Below are 19,062 nucleotides of genomic sequence, written 5' to 3' on the forward strand. Positions count from 1 at the left end.
TTCAAGCCTCCAGCCCCCAGATCCCAAATCCCTCCTAATCCTGGGAGAGAGGCAGCCCCCGTGGTCATGTCTTTCAGCGGCTCTGAGAGCCCCCCTGGGCCTCTCACCTCCCACATGAGCAGAGAAGCGGCAGGCGAGGCCTGGACTGCAAAGATGGGGGGTTTCCCGACTCCGGTTGAGATCTGTCACAACATTAATGTTAATTAAGTCTTGTTAATTGAGCGCTCTGCTTACGCAGAGCTCCTGACAGCAAATTACTCATAAGTGAGGCTGTAAATTTATTGCTGCATTTCCCAAACACTCGGCAGCAGAGAACACACCCCCAGAGAAGGCAGAGGCAAGGCCTGGAGGACCAGTGCTGCCAACCCGAAACACCGTACCCTTGTACCCAGAGAATGGGCTAGGGCTGGCCCGGAGACCTGGGTGAGGGTGGACCTTGGTCCAGTCAGAACAGGCTTCCTGGAGACATAGTGAGCTCCCTGTTCCTCGAGGTGTGTAAGCCGGAGGGCAGTGAGCATTGCAAATCCCTCTGGACCAGCCCATCATCTGCCCAGCTCATCCATCTCACACAGCAGACTGCAGTGGCTCTATACTTTATTTGCTCTCACAGTGCCTTGAAGTCACACAGTAGGATTCACACAAAGGCCAAGGTTGGATCTGGTTGTGGGCCCAGAACTGCAGTGCTGTCTGATGGGAGCCCTGGTTGCCTTGCAGGGACTGAGCTGCCTGTCTGCTGAGATGTGCAGGCTGGGTCAGACTGCCCTGCCAGGGATGCTGCGAAGGGCTCTCTCCCTGTCTGAGGTCGTGGGCACTCTTGGAATCAGTATTGGGCTCATGTCTTGAGTCTAGCCTCCCTTGCTAGGCTAGGCAGCAACCTTCCAGGTGAGTGCTCAGCCTCTCCTGAGTGCAATGAGAGCCCCTCTCCCTTTCTGGCCCTCCCCCCTCCCTTTCCTCTCCCCCATGACCTGCCTCCTTCCTTAGCCTCAGCCTGGGCCATGCCTGGGACATTTGGAACAAACCCATGCTCTGGGTTCCTAGAATTTTTAAAAAATTAATTAGAGCATTAAATGGTAGCCCTCTGGGAGAATCCCACCATCTGGCTGACACGGGAGAGGCAGGAAAATCTATGATTATTTGTAGTGAGTGAGCATCATATGAAGCCACCTGTGCGTGTGTGGATGTGTGGTCTGTGTGCTCTGATGTGTGTACAATGTGGCATGTGTGTCTGAGTATGTTTGGTGTGTAGTATACATCTGAGTGTGCAAAATGTGTGTCTCTCTGCATAAATGTGTGCTGTGCACCTGGGCCTGAGGGTCTGCACATCTGCCTGAGCACACTCTGTGCCCAGGCCTGGCTCTTCAGTGCAGTGAGTCAGCCTGGGCCATGTGCAGAGAGGGGACAGCCTCTTATCCCCTCCTGGCTGAAGTAGTGGTCCCAAACGAACAAGCCACACCGTGGTGGGGCAGGGGTAAACTTAGCAAGTGCATGAGTAGCCTGCAAGGGGCAGGCAGGATGGGATTCTTGTCCCTTGTATGACAAATGGCGAAACTCAGGCTCCCAGGCACTGAGCCAGCGTGTGAAGGGGCCAGGGCTGGAGTGCAGGCTCCGGGGCTCCCTGTGCAGTAAGCGCTCGTTCTGCTCCAGTGGGCCGGTGTCCTGGCCAGCACTTCACGCCTTTGCCACCTTTTTGATGTTGGGTTTTCATGGAGTCTCAGAGAGGTTCTTGAGAGGGTACCACCCGCCTTTCTCAGGGTTGCTCAGAGGGCAAGGTCAGGACTTGCGCTGCAGATCCTTCCCATTTTGCGGAGGAGGCAGCGGGGCCGCTGGCCTGGCCAGAGTTGTGGTGTCAAGGCCTGAGTCCATCCTCTCCCTTTCTGAGCCTCAGAGGGTGGTTGTGAGAACTAAATGAGGAGGTGTATGCAAAGGGCTTTGTAAACCTCCAGATCAGTGGGCAGATGAGGGCCTGGCCCGGAGGCGACTGTTACGCTATAATCAGGGCCACATGTCCCCAAGGTTCCTTGAGGAACAGGCCAGGACGTGGGGTTCCAGACAAAGTCTGGTGCCCTCCCCAACCCTGTAAACCTTCCCCAGAACCATCTGCCTGGGTGCTGGTGCTATCCTCCAGCTCCAGTCTCCCCAGTGTGGCTCTTGATGATGAACTAGAGGAAGAATGGGGCTCAGAGAGCAGTGGGACCCACCTTATCCAACAGGTGAATAGCTTGCTCAAGACTACACAGCAGGGCCTGACCTGTGGTGGTGCAGTGGATAAAGCATCGACCTGGAAATGCTGAGGTCGCTGGTTCGAAACCCTGGGCTTGCCTGGTCAAGGCACATATGGGAGTTGATGCTTCCTGCTCCTCTCCCCCTTCTCTCTCTCTGTCTCTCTCTCCTCTCTGTCTCTCCTCTCTAAAATGAATAAATAAAATTAAAAAAAAAAAAAGACTACACGGCAGCTCAGGGTACAGTTGGAACCAGCCGGCCCCCAGCTCTCTTCTCCTCGGTACTACATTGCTGTGTTTTGGGAAAGGGAGAAAGAGGACACAGTTGGTTCCTGTACCTGCAGGAAAGGATGTGGGAATGCCAACCAACTTTAGAGAACTTAGGATCCCCTGAGGCCCCAGGTCATTATGCATGAAATGAGGATTTTTAAAGCAATGCTTTGATGGTTATTGTTTTTACTGTCTGTATAGAACGCAGGATAGTGAATATGGTTTATATCTTGAGCAGTAAATTCTGTATAGATAGAAAAGACCCAAGCCTCAAGATTGCATTCATTCATTCATTCACTCATTCATCACACACTCCCTAAGCATTCCCTTGCAGACCTCATCCTGCCTTCAATGAGCTGCTAGTCTAGTGGGGAAAGGAAGTTGAGTGGCAGCAACACAGGTGATGAGGCTATAGCCAGAAGAGGCCTCGGATCCCACATGGGGTCACTGAAGGCTTCCCAGTGGAATGGGGCCAGGAGTCCTCAACTCTCAACTACCAAAGAATGAGGAAGGTATACTCACAGACACCCTGGCCTCCCAACTTCACATGGGCTTGACCTTGGTACCTTCCAGCTTCACTCCCTCTTCACTCCGTTGCGCAGCTCTGCTGGGCGTGGGCCCACGCACCAGAATGGGAGCAGGCGTAGGGGTGGCAGGGAATGTTGGTGGCTGGACCTCATTGTGATTTCTACTCACCAATTGTACGACTAGGTGGGCCAGTCTTGGCTCTGCCCAGGTTTATAATTACTGTGGGATTAGCTGGGGACATCGCTTCTGAAACAGCCTGTCGAGTGAGCCCAGCTGGCTGTCAGTAACAACTCCACCTGGACCTTTCCTCCGAGGAACAGCCTTTCTACTTTATTCATGGAGAAACCAAGTCGGGAAGAACCAGGCCCTCGGGCCTCCCTATGTCCTCTAACAATTTTTACAAAAAATTTCTGGAAGGCATGCTATGTGCAAAGCCTGGGGGCAGGGGAGCAACTGAGAAAAGTTGGGAAGAGCTTCTATCACTGACTATTCTCTAAGAACAAGGCCTTATGTTGGGTACAGATACATATTCTCTCCACAACCAACTACCCTACAAGTCAGAATTCATCATCACAATTTTAGAAGAGGAAAACATAGGATCCGAGTGGTCAAGTAACCTGTCTGAGGTCACACAACCAGTAGGGGGCAAAGCCAGGATTTGAGCCCTGGTTTCCTAGAAGGCTCCTGGTGGGAGGAGGGCCACAGCAGGAAGCAGATTTGCATCTTCCAAACCTCTGCGCTGGGAGAAAATGTCCACTGGAAGAAAAGATCGAGGTGGATGAGTTCAGCACGGGGCAGCAGGCCTGTGTACAGCGAGACGCTGTTTCAGAAGTGGCCTCTTTATCCGAGCTGTCGTGGGATGTACCGTATCTCCCAATATATAAGACACGCCCTTTCCCAAAAAACTAGGGGTTTTAAAACTGGGTGTGTCTTATACAGTGGCTGGAGATTTTTTTACTTGCATTTCCCACCTTTTTCATGCTTGTTTTTATGCTCATTGTTGAAGACAGTGATTCGTCATCAGACACAGATGAGGACAAGCTAATGGATGTGAGTGATGAGGAGTATGAATTTTATGATGCGGAATTATATGAATTTTATGATGAATAAAACTTGAGTTCAATCACTTTATATATATATTTTTTTTTTCAAATTTTGGGCCCCAAAATTAAGATGTGTCGTATACATTGGAGCATCTTATACATGGAGAAATACAGTATCTTATTGGGGGAACCATGCTGGCTCAAAACCTCAGGATGATGGCACAGAGGTCTCTGAGGAGCTCCAAGAAGTGGCAGGGGTGGCTGAGGTCTGGGCCAGGATGTGAGGAAGTGAGGATCTGCTGGCACCTGCCCCGTTCCCTCCCTCTGCTCACCTCCCCCAGCCATGTCTGTCTCCTTGTGCCCAGCTCTGGCCCAGAGCCTCAGAGCCATCCTCCTGGGCCCCTAGCCGGAGGCGCTGAGCTGTGGCCTACAGCCATTAACTGTGCCCACGCTGCCTGCTCATGGGCGGGTGGTCTCTGCCAGAGCACTGAGCCCCAGCCCTGCAGGATATGGCCACCTTTTAAGGTCTTACCTAACTTCAGGGCTTGCTAGCACCTAATAGGGCACCTGGCACACCGTAGGCCCCCTCCTTGATTCTTTTGGTTTCCAGCAGCAGAGACCTGAGACTTTCCAGTTAGAAGAAGGGTCATCAGAAACTCCACCGTCCCAGGACACAGGACTTAAGGGTGTGAGCTGGGCAAGAGGAGGCCTCAAGCAATGGCCCTTACACTGAGTACTCCCTGAAGGGGGCCTGGGGACCTCTTCTGCCTTGAGCACTTGCCAAGCAGTCCAGGGGCAACGTGTGGGCCTGCCTTTCCTCCCCAGCTCTGGCATAGCTGCTCCCAAGAAGAGGCATTCCCGTCATTAGGGTCCCTCATTCCCGTCATTAGGGTGCCAGGGCAAACAAACAGCCTAATCCAGATGAGCCCGGGGCCACAATTACCATCTCTTTTTGGATTTTCTCTTCATTTCCAGCGATTTGGGGAAAACTGAAGTAATTGGTATTCCACACAGGTTCACAGGACTGCTGCCTCCTCGGTATTATGCCTTAATTTCCTTTATCGCATAGCAAGTTGGAATTAATCACCCCTCTCCATCCTTTCCCACCGAAACCTATTACCAGCCTGTCTGCTGGTTAAAGTCATTTTGTGGCAGCTCTTGGCTCCTTTCCACTTCCCTGGGAATCTTTCTGATCAGAGCCAAAGAACAAGGAGGGGTGAAAAATCCATTTGTACGAAGTGGGGATCTCCTGTTGAGAACTTATTTCCCTCCCTGTTCAAGAGGAAGGAACGCGTCCAGCCTCCAGCCAGCACAGCTGACTGAGTCCCCTGTCGCTGAGAGCACTCAAGAAGGCGGAATGGCCATATGTCAGCGGTGGGAACAGAGGATTCCTGCACTGGTGGGAGGAAGGAGCAGGCCTTTGCCACTCCTGGAGCCGGGACAAGAGCCTGTGACTCGAAGCTTCTAGGGTTCTCTTTTGTGTCTGTGAGTTTATAATTCTTTCTGTGATTTCAAAGTTGGAAAGATTCTGTGAATTCATGGTCCTAACATTGGGACATTGAGGTTTAAGTACTTCTAAATTGTGCGTTTTAAGATTCCAAGATCCTTTCTCGGAATCGGAGATTCTGTCCTGTGATTCTAAGGCTGTGTTACGATTCCACGAGCCTCTTGGGCTGCAGCTCTGCTCCATGACTAGGTCTTGGGAGGGAGTGTGATTGCTTTGCCAAGGCTGCTTTGGGAGTGTGTCCTCAGGCCAGCCCAGGCCTTCCCTGGCCTCAGTTTCTCCCCATTTATGAAATGCAAGGTTTGGACCAGATGGCCTCCAGGGCCTGACTTCCAGGTGTGTTCTGCCTGCGGCCCTGTTGGCACCTTCTGAGCCTCCCCCCAACAGGACCCCATCTGCACTGGCCACCCCCAGCCCCTCAGGCGGCCTAAGTCAGAGCTTTTCTCATCTGAGCCAAACCCCTGTCCACTTGCCCCCAGCCCTCTCCCACTCCAGCAGGAAGGTAGCCCTGCTCTTCCTCCAGAGTCCCAGCAGGAAGCCTGGGGGTAATGGTGAAAAAGAAACCAGATCATTGGCAAGAGCTTATTGCCTTTGTGTACCGGACAGTTCACCATATAATTTCAACATTTATAATTCTGTACCCTTTAATTCTCACCCCCCCTGAGGTGTAACCCCATGTTATAGATGAGGAAACTGAGGCTCTGGGAGGTCAACTCACCTGTATTCTTAATGGTGATGCCAGGACCCTGCACCACACAGGCCACCTGAGCTGACCTAGCAGACTGAAGTGACGAATGGGATGACAGTGATGAATGGGATGACAGAGTGCAGGGGCCCTGAGGCCATCTCTCCTAGAAATCTGCTTCCTGGCAGGGTTGGGTCCCACACACATACACTTTCCTGCTGGAACCGACCCCTGCGATATTAAAGGACTTTGGAGTATGGATCCCATTTCCTTACAAATGCACAAAGAAATAAAAAAAAGGAACCACCTTCCCCATCTGCTTTTAGAATCTACTTCTGTGTCAAGCAGGATTTTTCAAGGCGGGCTTCCCCAGCTCCCCCTGCTGCAAGCCAAAGGCACCCCTTCTTTGAGGGTCAATTTAAAGGCCTCAACTCTGCCCACCCCCTCAGCAGCCCTCACTCACAGCGAGTGGAGGTGCTGGTAAGGGTTCAGAGACCCAAGTTCGCCATCCTTGTTTTCAGGATGGGGGCACTGAGGCCCGGGGAGGGGAGATGACTGTCTGAGGTCACACAATGACCTCACCACCTTCAGTTCTAATTGGGACCCTCTTATCTGGTTCTGCATTGTGGCTGCTATATCTGAATTCTTGGCTCCTCATCTTGGCTGTAAACTGAGAGGGAAAGTCCACCTCTCATCTTTTTATTTTCTTGTAGAGTATTAGGAAGAAGGTGACCAGGATTCTGGTTCTGCCTTGAGCCTTATGACCATGGGATAGTCCATTGCCTCTCAAGGGCTTTTCCTCCTCATCTCTCAAAGAGGGTGATGCCTCCCACCTCTCACCCACCACGCGGAGCTGCTGCAGATAGCCAGGCTAGGGGCTGGGATCTGGGGCCTCAAGCCTGTCACTCGGCACTCCATTCACTCAGGATTCCAGTTCTGCAGATTTTTTTTTCTGCTAAGTTTCCATCCAGTCTCTTTATCCCCCCAAAACACCCCCACGGTTCCCCACCTCTGAGCCCCTGCTCCTCTGTGGCCCTGATGTCAGGACCCTTCCCCTGCCTCCATGGAGCGCCTGTCCTGAGGCTCGCATGTGCACTAATGTCCTCATACGTAGTAGCACACCTGCTTCCACCCCCCAGAAGTGGGTGCCAACCACACAGGCTGGCAGCACTCAGCCCTGCCCACACACCTGGAGTGTGTTCCATCTGTCCCTTCCACTTTCAACCAGGGCAGTTGCCCACAGCAGGCTTGTGAACTGTGCACATGGAAAACCTGACTCTCTTCTCCCTTGTTCAAATGAGAAAGCTAGACTGAGGTACAGGGAGGGTAAGGGACTTGTCCAAGGTCGGCCCAGAGGTCAAGGGCAGCCGTGGCCTGGGTTTGTAGCACTCCCTCAGAGGATCCCTGTGAAGGGCTTTCCCGCGCCCAGAGCCCATCTACAATGAAAGGGAAGGTTTGCATCTCCTGAGGCTGGCTTCCTGGCGGTAGCTGAGCTGGGTGTCCTGGCTTTTGGGACTGTTGGGATGACTTATGAGCCAGCACCAGGCTGGTGAAGGGACTCCAGGGCTCCTCAGGCTGTCAACAGGGTGATGAGTGCTGTCCAGCAGGGCTGTAGGTCTTCACCTCAGCACTGCCAGCAGGGTGGGCGCAGCCCGGAAGGGCCCACTGCAGGCACTGCCCAGGTCTGCCCTGCCAAAACTATGGCGACAGGATAAACACCTCGTGGAGAATTGAGCTTGCTAACGTTCTGCCCTCGGTGCTCTGGGCTCCAGCAGACCCGGGCGGGGGCTCCACTCTTTTTGGCCTTGTTGGAGGTGGAGGGCATGGTTAGACATCATCAACAGTTGATGCTTGAACTCTCCTGGAGGAGTGGGGAGAGTTCTTCCAGGTGGAGATGGAAGATGTCTCCTGTCTGGTGAAGTTACACAAGTCAAGGCACTTGGCAGGAAAGCCCACGGTTTGTCTGTGACTGCTGAGTGGATATGGGAGGTGGTGGTAGCCAGGGATGGGCCAGAGCAGGTACGGGAAGCAGGGAAGCTTGACGTGTGCCTGAGTACCTACTAAGACACTTGGTCACATTCTAGGGGAGGTGGGAATCCAGAAGAGTAAGGAAAGATGGCTTTTTAAAAAAATTATTATGGAGATGCCTTCAGCAGGACAGTAGCTACTGACTCTAGACTTACAGCCCCCCACCTAGAGCCACAGGAGTGAGTGGGGAGGGCCTGAGGACCGAGCCATGGTTCCCTCCCTCTGTCAGCCTCACCCTGGACCCTGTGGTGGGTAGAACCATAACTCAAAAGGAAATGAATTTAGAGATAATCTTGTCCAATTCAGTTATTGTCATGGAGCACGAGGGCAAGGCACAGAGAAGACAGAGGATTTACACAAGGTCACACTGTAGAGCCAGGGCCCCTGGCCAGGGGCAGGAGAGCCCAATCCTAATCCCAGTCACAGGAAAATAACCTTGACTTTTCTACAAAAAAAAAAAAAAAAAAAAAAGCCAACAGCCTTTCTGGCACAGGCCTAACTAGCTTCACAGAGTCAGGGCCTAACCTTCAGGTCTCCTGCTGGGCACGGTGGCGAGGCTCCCTGCTGGCTGCAAGGAGCTGGGGGTGGCGGAGAGCTCACACCAACCTCCTGGGCAAGGAGCTCAGGGCCAGCACAGAGAGAGTGCCCTGAGAGACCCACCCAGTCCCAGGAGATGGATTTCCCAATAATAGGGTGTCATTGTCCATTTATCACCCAGGATGGCCCAGTGGGGCTCCTCCCGGAAACGCTTTTCGTCCAGCCTAATTGGTGAAGTCATTTGCATTTTCCACTTAGCCAAGGCTGCTTCCCAGCAATGTTCAGCCACTGCCTCTTGGCCACAGGGTATTGCATGGACATTTCTGCAGGGGTCAGTGCCCTTACTGCCTGTGGAATGGGAGGAGGGACTCCCCCAGACAGCTGGGGGTCATCTGTCCATCATTCTCTCCCTCATGCTTCCTGGCTGGGGGGCAGGAATGACTGACCTGTCTCCCACTCCTCAGCAAACCCGATTCAGGCTGTTGATTGACACAGTATCTGCCCTGCGTGGGTTCTCAGGCCCCTCTGGCCGAGCCTCCTCACTCCTGGCTGCAGAGTTCTGCCCCGGGAGCCCCGAGTTTCCTACTTGAGGTCAGTGGGGGGTGGGGGGAGGTAGCAGAGCCCAGAGAGGCCTGCCCAGTGTCACCCAGAATGCTGGTGGCAGAGCTGGGCCGGAATGAGACCTGGAGCCTTTCCTCTGATGCAAAAGGGAGGCAGAAGAGCTGCCTCTCCTCCGACCAGGAGCTGGTACCAGGAGAACAGGGCCTGGAAGGCGGGGGCCCTTGGCAAGCTTTCAGCAAGCTCTCCCTCTGCCCAAGGAAGGCGGAGCCAAGAAGCCCCCCCTCCCCAGGCCCACATGGCTTGCCTGGGGTTAGATAGGAAGGTCCCCTGATCAGAGGAGGCTGGGTCCTCCTGGGGCCAGCAAGTGCTCCCACCCAAGGGGACAGCCAGTGTGTGGCTGAGCCAGGCAGGACTCTGGCTGGAGACTGAGTGGGTTTCCAGCTATACTTCCTGTCTTCTGGAAGCTTCCACTTTGAGGATACTATAAGTTTCCCTCTAGATGTTTCCTTGGGACCTAAAATCCTAACATCAAATGAGTGAACCAAACCCAGGGTGGGCAGTCCTAGCCTAAAAGATGGGCAGAGCCATGGCCATCTTTTCTGCATGCAGCCTGCTCCTCTAAGCAGCACCCTGTATGGTGCTTGGTCCTTCTGCAGGCACCAGCCGGGGATGCCTGCTGATCCATCCACCTCTCCCCCACGCCCATCTCCCCCCCCCCCACCCTCACAGCTGTCACTGGCTCAATACCTCCTGCATCCACAAATCACTGTGACAGGAAGACGCCTTTGTCGTGTGTACCCCGGAGACGCTCCTCTTCCCCGTGGCTACAGGGAGTCCCACATACCCCAGTGAGGGCTTGGACCTCCCTTGGTGACAGCAGGGCTGGGGTTGGGCAACTGGGATGTGCTGGGGCCTGGAGGAGGGACTTGGCTGTGGGAAGCCCCAAGTGACCTTTCTCTAGGGGCCTCAGGCAGCACCGTGAACCACAACCCATCTGTGTCTTAAATTCACAGGCCCAGAATGTCAGCAGGCAGGGGTCCTTAGAGATTTGTTCACATGAGGAATCTGAGGCTCCAAGTGGGAAGAGGTCACATGGTCTGTCAGAGAGGTAGGGCCAGAGGTATTCTTTGAGCACTCGCTTGGTGTCAGATCCTGGGTGGGGCCGTGTGAGGGGAACAGAGATGGAAATGATGGGGAGGCACTGTTGTGGTGCCAGGTGGACACCCAGGCCAAGGACCCTGCCCAATTTAAAAGCAAAGATGCCCTCCCCAGGGTGGTCCTCTCACACTCTCCCCTTCATTCTCCCATCTTCTCCTCCAACCTTTCACGTGCCCACCCTCCCCACCCCAGCACCTGCCGCTGTTTTGTTTCTTGTCTCCTTAGGTGAGATGAGAGAGTGGGGGTGGAAGTGGACTTGGACTCAGACGTCATCTGCTGATGGATGGTGGTGGCCTGAGCCCGGGGCCTGCAGGGCCCCACAAAACCACTGAGAGTTGAGCCCCGCCCACCACGCTCCGTGGGTGTCAGGACACTGTGGGAACTGTTCGTCTCTTTGGCACTACCACGAGCCTTGAGTCTGACTGTCAGCGTGTGGACTCAGAGACACAGTCCCTTACAGGGATGGGGCAGGGGCGGCAGGGGGCATCCATAACTCACTGACATGTCTGACTCATGCAGTGGCTGTCCTGGAGTCCCATCCAGGGCCGAGGATGATCTGATCAGGGTGTTTATTACAGAGTGAGAGCCTTAAACCCAAGGCAGCTCTTCTAAATGTCATATCAGACCCACGGGATCTTTTAACCCTAGGTTCTCAGGACCATCGCACAACTGGGGAGGCATCAGGGTCAGAGTTTGAACCCAGAGCTGCCGGTAATAGACTGTGAGCCCAGGTTTCATGGCCCCACCAGGCCCGTTGTGGGGGGAGGGTGGTAATGGAGAAACAGCAGTACAGCTTCACTTTTATGTTGGAGTTTCACTTGAAACAGGGTTCTTCTGCTTAAAAATGGAGAGTAAGTTTTGCAGGCCCTGAGCTGTGCTGCAGCTTTATGCCAGGGCTTCTGGCTGTGGTGGTGGGTGAACGGCACGGCACGGGGAGGGAGGGCTCCCGGGAGGCCACCGGCTCCTCCCCCTCTCACTCCTGCTGTGTTGTTGCTGGAGCCAGAGAACACTCGGGTCTGTCGTCTGTTGACTGGGGTGACAGTTTAATAGTAGCTTCCTGGGCTGTCATTTAAATCTGCCTGCCAGGTTAGTAGGCCAGAGGCGGGCTGGCACGCCCCCTGCCCCCACCCCGGATCTTCCTTCTGCTGGCAGCGGTTGTCTTGGCAACGCCAGGGCCTGGTGAGCTCTGCAGAAGGGTAGCCATGGGGGGAGCAGCCCTTTCATCTCCCCGATTTGGGGACAAGTGGCCCAGCTGTCTTAGGGCTGAGCTGCAGGGCCGGAGCCAGGCCACTCGGAGCCAGGCTACCCAGTGCTGGTCCAGGCTGGGAGAGGAAGTGGGAGCCGCTGAATCCCTTCTGTGCACTGACCTCCAAGGTGGGGCTTCACATCTTTGTTCTCAGACTCTCCCCTGCCCGGGGACGGGAAGGAGCATGCCCCAGCTGGCTCAGCAACAATGCTGAGCTGGAATCCACCTTGCCTACGGGTCTCTGCCCTCGGAATATTCCCTGGGGCCCATAGCCTGTCTGCAGAATCCTGAAGGCAGACAGAACCTGCATCCCTGACTCTCTTATCTCCCCGTCACAGGTGGCCTGGCATCTATCCCCCTCCCTGGGCTCTCCTCTAGACATGTCCCTGCTCTGAGGACAGGGGTGTCCCCTCAGCTTCACTTTGGGCCAAGTGCTCTACAAACACAATCTCCTATTTCTCACTGCTTGGTGGAGCCGGTTCAGAGACAGAAAACGGTACCAGCCTCTACTGTGCGACCACAGTCCTTCCCCCCTCCGGGCCTCGTCTAATCTGTAGAATGAGGGGCTTGCACTCAGGTGTGGTTCATTAGACCACTCATTTCTTGGGAAATTAACACACACAGCACCAAAAAAGAAGTTCCTTGGCTAAACAAGTTTGGGAAGTGCTGGAGGAAACAAAGGCAATTCGCTATCTTTACTGCAGGCTTTCCTGGGGCCTTTAGAAAGCCAGTGGGCAGCCTGACCAGGCGGTGGCGCAGTGGATAGAGCGTCGGACTGGGATGCGGAAGTACCCAGGTTCGAGACTCCGAGGTCGCGCGCGGGCTCATCTGGCTTGAGCAAAGAGCTCGCCAGCTTGGACCCGAGGTCGCTGGCTCCAGCAAGGGGTTACTCGGTCTGCTGAAGGCCCACGGTCAAGGCACATGTGAGAAAGCAATCAATGAACAACTAAGAAGTCGCAACGCGCAACGAGAAACTGATGATTGATGCTTCTCATCTCTCTCTGTTCCTGTCTGTCTGTCCCTGTCTATCTCTGCCTCTGTAAAAAAAAAAAAAAAAAAGAAAGAAAGAAAGCCAGTGGGCATCGTGCATCTCCAAGGCGAAGCATGAGTGTCTTATCCCAAACATCTGGAGGATGGCCGCCTGCTCTCTGTCCTGCCCTCTGCCTTTCTCTTCCTCTGCTAGGAAACTCTGAAGGAAGCCCCAACAGCTTAGAGCCATGGGTTTTGTTACAAAGCAGCCCTGTGCTTAGCAGAGGCTGGGTGAGTCTCTGGGTGAGCTCAGGAAGAGCTGGGCCTCTGCACTGGGCCTCTGAGGAGTGGATGTGTGCCAGGCGGGGTGAGTTGGCCCCTGGCCTAGTGGAGTTCCTAGGTCGTCAACCCTGCATGGTCACTCTGTTCCACGTCGTAGGCCCTGTTATCATCCCTCACCCTGGAATGCCCTTCCTCTCTCTCCTCACTCCCCCAGCTGGGCTGATTCCTCTTCCTTGAATATGGTCCCCTCCTCCAGGAAGCCTTCCCTGCACCTGACCCTAGACCAAGTCAGGTGGCCCTCCCCTGGCTTCCTGGCCACGCTGTGGGACCGGGAGAGAATCCGTGGGCCCAGTGCAGCCCTCTCATGGACCTGTGCTGTGACTGAGCAGCCACTTCTGTCGCTGGTTGTCTGGCTTGCAGAATGAGAGAGCTGTGTGGAAGGAAGCCTTCGAGGCTCGGGCGTGATGGAGCACTGTGACTGCCGAGAGGAAGCCACAGCGAGCAGTTCCACCTGACAGCCCCGACTAATCTTTGTTTTTCAGCCCCTGTCTGCACTGGGCTGTGCAAAGAGCATGGGTGGGGAACAACAGTGTGCAGGATGCATATTGTCTCGGGGAGGGACACCTCTGAGGGCTGGAAGCTGGGAGGTGCTGAGTAATAATAATTTCACCAGATCATAGACTCTAGCTGCAGGGAGGGGCTTAACATTCAGTCAGCACCACACCTCCGTTTCCATATGAGGACGCAGGCCCAATGTGACTGATGGGCCCAATATCACACACAGCAGCTGGGATTGCTGACTTCACACCCCTCACACTTGCACCTTTATGCTTTTCAGTTTATGGACTGGCACCATCCGTAGCCCACTGCAATGAAGCAGGGATATTATCCTTGAATGCAGATGAAGAAAGTGAGGCCTAGAGAAGTTATATAAATTGCAAGGGTCACACAGCCCACATAGTGGCAGAGCAGAGTTCGATTGACCATGGACCGCCTGACACTTTCTCTGGCTGGCATTCTTGTTATAAATAGCAACTCCTCACTTCCTTTGTCCTGGACTTCCCATTCTCCCCCTTCTGCCTGGTATCGGCCCCACCCCACCGCCCTCTGGAAGCCCAAGCCCTTTGTGGCAGCTCATCTGTTGCCATGGCACCAGATTATGATGTCGCAGACCCTGGATGACTATGTACTGCTCCTGGGCTGTGGAGTACAGGGACCCACAGAGGTGGGCATTGTCCAAGGGGCGGCTGGCATGGGGGTACATGAATCCCTGGAAACAGGGAGCCATGGCCTCCAGCCCAGCTGGGGAATCACCCTGGGAGCTGGAGCCAAGCTTGCCAAGGCCAGGAGAGTGGGGGCTGGCATGGCTCGCTCTGACAGCCTCGAAAGACTGCCCAGCCCTCATCTCTTGGCAGTGCTGATGTAGCCTCTTGACAAGGGACTGTCGGAACAACCTGGCACTGGGATGCTTGCTCAAATCCCCCAGGAAAGACTTTTTGCCTTTTGTTCTATGTCAGTGCCACATGGGAAAGCCACCAGCCCAACTTGCCCAGAAAGGGAAGGAACTTGCCCAGAGTCCCCAAGAGAAGAGGTGGCTGTGCCAGGATTCAGTCTTAGCTCTAACTCCAAATCCTTCCACGTGGTTACCCTTCAGACAGGCCCATCAGGGTGGCTTAATCTAGTCCCCCAACCTGAGAGTGGCATGCTTCCCGCCTCAGTTTCTCCGGCGCAATCCAGTAGCAGAGCACAAGTTGTCGAAAGCCCCAGTTTGTCCCACTGAACACTCTGGGCACACCCCAGGGGAACAGCTCAGGCAGGCTCCTGTAGGCTCTGGTTGACCTGATTGGCCTCTGGCTCCTGGGACCTAGTCACCTTGCGTTTGCCTCTGGAGTCCTTACGTCCTTATTCTTAGTCTGGTTTTGCATGAGGTGGCTGGGGGCCTTAGTGGAAGAAGCCTAAGCGTTGACAATGGCCACAGGGAATTGAAATCCAACTTCTGCCACCTGCTACCCTTACCTCTTTGAGCCTCAATTTCCTCTTGTGTAAAATGGGAGTAACAGCAGTTACCAGGGGCATCTGTGAGGTCAAATTATGGCCCTGGTTTTCACCCATATATGACTTTGGGCATGTAACTTAGCACCCCTGGGTTTTCCAGTGTGTCAGGTGAGACAGGGGAGCCCTTAGTGGTGGGGTTTCTTGGTAAGGTACCTAGCATAGAGACTGGTGCACAGGATTCGCTCAGTGTCAGGACAGGGAAAAAAGGAAACACTAGAATATACATTTCATTTTTGGATGCTGAAGTTTTGGTGGAGGAAACACTCCGCTCACCATGTTAGGAAATGTCCCACGTGCTGTGGGTCATAACTGTACTCACTTTCAGATGATTATGGGCCATGATTTACCAGAAGGCAGTACCTATTACCTACCACGACCCCTTTGTGCAGGGCTCAAGGCTGCTCAGGACCTGGACCTGGGAGTCAGGAGAACTGAGCCTGATCCCTGCCTTGCTGTGTCCGTGGGCCAGCCCCTTTCCCTCTCTGAGCCTCAGGCTCTCCATCTGTAGGTGGATTCTGATTCCTCTGGTTTCTTCTAGCCCTGAGCAGACAAAGGCGTTCTTCTATGGAAAGTGTGAAGAATGCAGATATGCAGCAAGGATTCCATTGAAAAAAAAAGGCAGAAATAGAATGGATTCAGGAAACCCAGTATCTGTCCCCAAGACCCTACCAGGCTGCTGGGGTGGGGGGAGGGGGAGGGGACAGCAGTGGTGTGGCTCCAGAGGCAGCCAGAGGGCCTGTGGGAGGGTGTATATCATCTGATGCTGGTCACTGGGAAGGACCTTCTGTGGAGAAGGGGAGCCCGGCTCCACGGGTGTGAGCAGAGGCGGCAGCTCTGTTTCCACTGCATTCAGTGCCCCCGCTGACAGGCCAGCCCAGTTAGGTCCTGTGCTGAATGTAGCATAATACCTACACTGGAGGAGCATCAGGCCAGTGGAGGGACAGGGAGAAGAGCAAACCATATTGGACCCTGCATCCTTGTCCCAGTTCTGCTACTGGCTGCGAGATCTCAGCCTGCTACATACATCCCCTGGGAGGCCACAGAACACCTCATTTCTTTTGCTTCTAATTACGACTTCAAACCATAAAAACAGTAATAGCTGCTACTCACCAAGCATCTGCTATATGCCAAGATCTCTGCTGCGTGTTCTTCATTCATTCTAACTTCTTATTAGTCCCCCTCAGAGCCCTTTGTTTCCTTTTTCCCATTATATAGATTGAAAACACACACACACACACACACACACACACACACGCATGCACGCACTTGCGCCCGTGCGCTCAAAGATTAAGTAGCCACCCCAAGGTCAGACAGATAGAAAGAAGCAGAGCTGAGATTCAGACCACTGTCCCCCACGTGGGGGCCTCCCCCTGCAGATTGGAAGCACCCTGCAGGCAGAGACTGATTTGGGTGTCTTGCCCAGTAGATAGATTTTCTTTCCACCATAATTCTAATAATCTTGTCACAGGGTAATCATTTGCCTTTATGATTTATTATCACCAGCTTTCTGGTGCTTATGGAAGAGGCTTTGGCTTTGATCTGGTTAGGGGCAGCAGGACAGGCAGGTAAAGGGACTGAGAACTGGCGAAAGGAGCTAAAGCAGCTGCCATAAGTGATCAAGGAAGGCGTCCTGGAGGCCATGACAGTGGAACTGGACTTTGGGGGGAAAGAGATGTGATAAGGAAATAGGCATTCCTGTTGGTGAATGGCTCTGGTTCCCCTTCTTGGACTTGACCTCTGAACTTGGAGGGCACCTGTCTCCATCTGGTGCTCAAGAAAAACCTTTCTCTCTCATCCTCTTCTCTTGGTCGATGGGGCACCACGTGACCTATGAGGCCGTGGAAGGCCATGTGGTATAGCACATTCTGGTCACCCCATGGTCACTTGTCCTAGAAAAGGTTCCTGTACCCACCAGCCCCCTCACACTCTTCTCCTTGCCCCACAGCCAAGAAGACCTGTATGGACAGTGACTTCACCTGTGACAACGGCCACTGCATCCCCGAGCGGTGGAAGTGTGATGGCGAAGAGGAGTGCCCTGATGGCTCCGATGAGTTTGAGGCCACTTGCAGTGAGTCTTGTCCCTTGGGGTGGGGGGCTTGCTCTGGGCTTTGGTTTTCTCAACAGATCTTCCTTGGGAGGTTGGGAGGCTCAAGTGAGGTGATCTGCCAAGACGCACTTTGTGCTGTGCCCTCGAGGTTCCTGGCAAACAGCAGGGGGATCTAGTAGCTGGTGTCTGGTGACCTGTTTTTGGCTTTCTTCACAGCCCTCTTGCGCGTTGGGCCCTGCTATAGTACCAGGAGCTGGAAATAGCCCAGAAGCAGCCATAGCACATCCTCCAAACCGCCCCCTCTGCCCTCCCCACTATCTCTTTGAGGACTCTGGTCATAATTCTAATAGTACTAATGACAGATGGTGCATGTGAAGCAGGCATCGTGTGCCAAGTCCCCTGCTGAGCTCTTTGTATACATTATTAATTCATCTTATCCCCACGGCACCCTCGCAAGGCACAGGTACTATCACTTTCTGAATTCTGCAGAGGAGGACACCGAGGCTCAGAGAGGTTGAGTGTCTGGCCCAAGGCTACCCAGCCAGGACTTTGAGGCCTCGGGTCTTTCCTCTGTCTCCCTGGCAGGCTGGGTAGCCGCAAGGCAGCCAGGGGTGAGGTGAAGGCCGGAGCTGAGCCCCAGCCTGCCTCTCACACTCAGGGCTTTGTCTCTTTGTGATTTCTTTTCCAGACCCTAATCCTCAAAGCAAATTTACACCAGGCAGGCCATCCTGTGACATTTGTTAAATTAAAAAAGAGATGAGAAGGGGGCGGGGAAGGACCCAGTGGTCCTGGAGGCGCAGCTTCAGCAGAGTGGGCCTGAAACGAAAGGCTGGGGTGGGGGGAGCACGTGGAAGATGGTAGAGCTGGGGGGGGGGGACTCCACAAGTCACAGCCCCAGGTTCTTGTTAGGAGTCACCACTGCCCCAGAGGCAGAGGCAGGGACAATGGAGGCTAACATCCCATCTAGTCCCATCTAGGGCTACAGCTAGTGATAACTGGGTTTCCTTGTCTCCTAGCAACAGAGCTACCAGTCTCCAAGTGAGAAAAAGAGAGAGAGAGAGAGAGAGCAAGAGCGACCCTGCCCAAGACAGGGGCCCCTCATGTTGCACTGCAGCCCCTGCCTTGCCTGCCTCGCCCAGGCCCTACCCTTTCCTTCCCCCACTCGGAGGCCAAGCCCAGGGCTGTGGCGGAGGTGCCCGGGCAGGGGGCTGCCCGCATTGCCTGGAGCTTCAAAAGGAACAAAGCCCAGCCACACCCACTGTGACTCTCACAACACCCTTGAAAGGGAGTTGGAACTCCGTTAAGAGAGAAGGAAACAGGCTGGGACAGGTTCACCCACTTGCCCAAGGCTACCCAGCTAACAAGGGGCAGAGCCGTGTGCAGCGGGTGTGTCTGGGGAGGGCGCTGTGGCCACAGGGGCTTTGCCACCATTGCAGTCAGCCAGCTAGGCCGTCCAGCCCCCACTGCAGCAGTCACCCTGGGCATGGTGGAGGGAAGGAGGGGACGGGGAAGGCAGGGGTGTGGAAGGAAGGGGAGCCTCATCCCTGGTACTATCCTGATCTGTCTTGCTGCCTGTGAGCTGTGCTCCCCCTTCTCCCCACATCTCTGTTTGTGTTGATGTCCCTTTTTTTCCTCCTGCCCCTCACCCCTGCTCTCTTGAGCTGCCTCCCTTCACTGCCTGTCCCTCTCCCTCATTCTGTCCTGCCCCATGTTTCCCTGTCTTTGTCCCTTTTGCCAGTTTAGCACTTGCTGCCCTCCCATCCTTGTGGCTGTGCAGGGGCCCCGGGTCTCACCCCTCCCACCTCCCAGGCCTGCTTTGCACCCAGCTCTGAGGCACTGGTATTTGACAGCTGAGTAACTGGAGGCCTGGAGAAGCTGAGGGCCTTGCTTCCGAGACACACAGGTTGTTCATGGCTGGCTCCCAGGCTCT

The 19,062-nt window shown here is 54.4% G+C and overlaps 2 protein-coding genes across 12 annotated transcripts in view; both read left to right on the forward strand.

Moving 5' to 3' along the window:
• The window catches only part of LRP8 (LDL receptor related protein 8), an 80,364-nt gene that overhangs the window by 20,296 nt on the left and 41,006 nt on the right, over positions 1-19,062 (forward strand). For all 11 annotated transcript variants that reach the window (XM_066269145.1, XM_066269150.1, XM_066269146.1 and 8 more), the window contains exon 3: positions 17,031-17,153. In XM_066269145.1, the coding sequence (XP_066125242.1) occupies positions 17,031-17,153 (123 nt within the window). The remainder of the gene's footprint in view (positions 1-17,030; positions 17,154-19,062) is intronic.
• CZIB (CXXC motif containing zinc binding protein) overlaps positions 1-19,062 on the forward strand; it is an 88,215-nt gene that overhangs the window by 5,509 nt on the left and 63,644 nt on the right. The gene's annotated exons all lie outside the window — the stretch shown is intronic.

Source organism: Saccopteryx bilineata, chromosome 3, assembly GCF_036850765.1.
Source record: "Saccopteryx bilineata isolate mSacBil1 chromosome 3, mSacBil1_pri_phased_curated, whole genome shotgun sequence".
NCBI lineage: Eukaryota > Metazoa > Chordata > Mammalia > Chiroptera > Emballonuridae > Saccopteryx > Saccopteryx bilineata.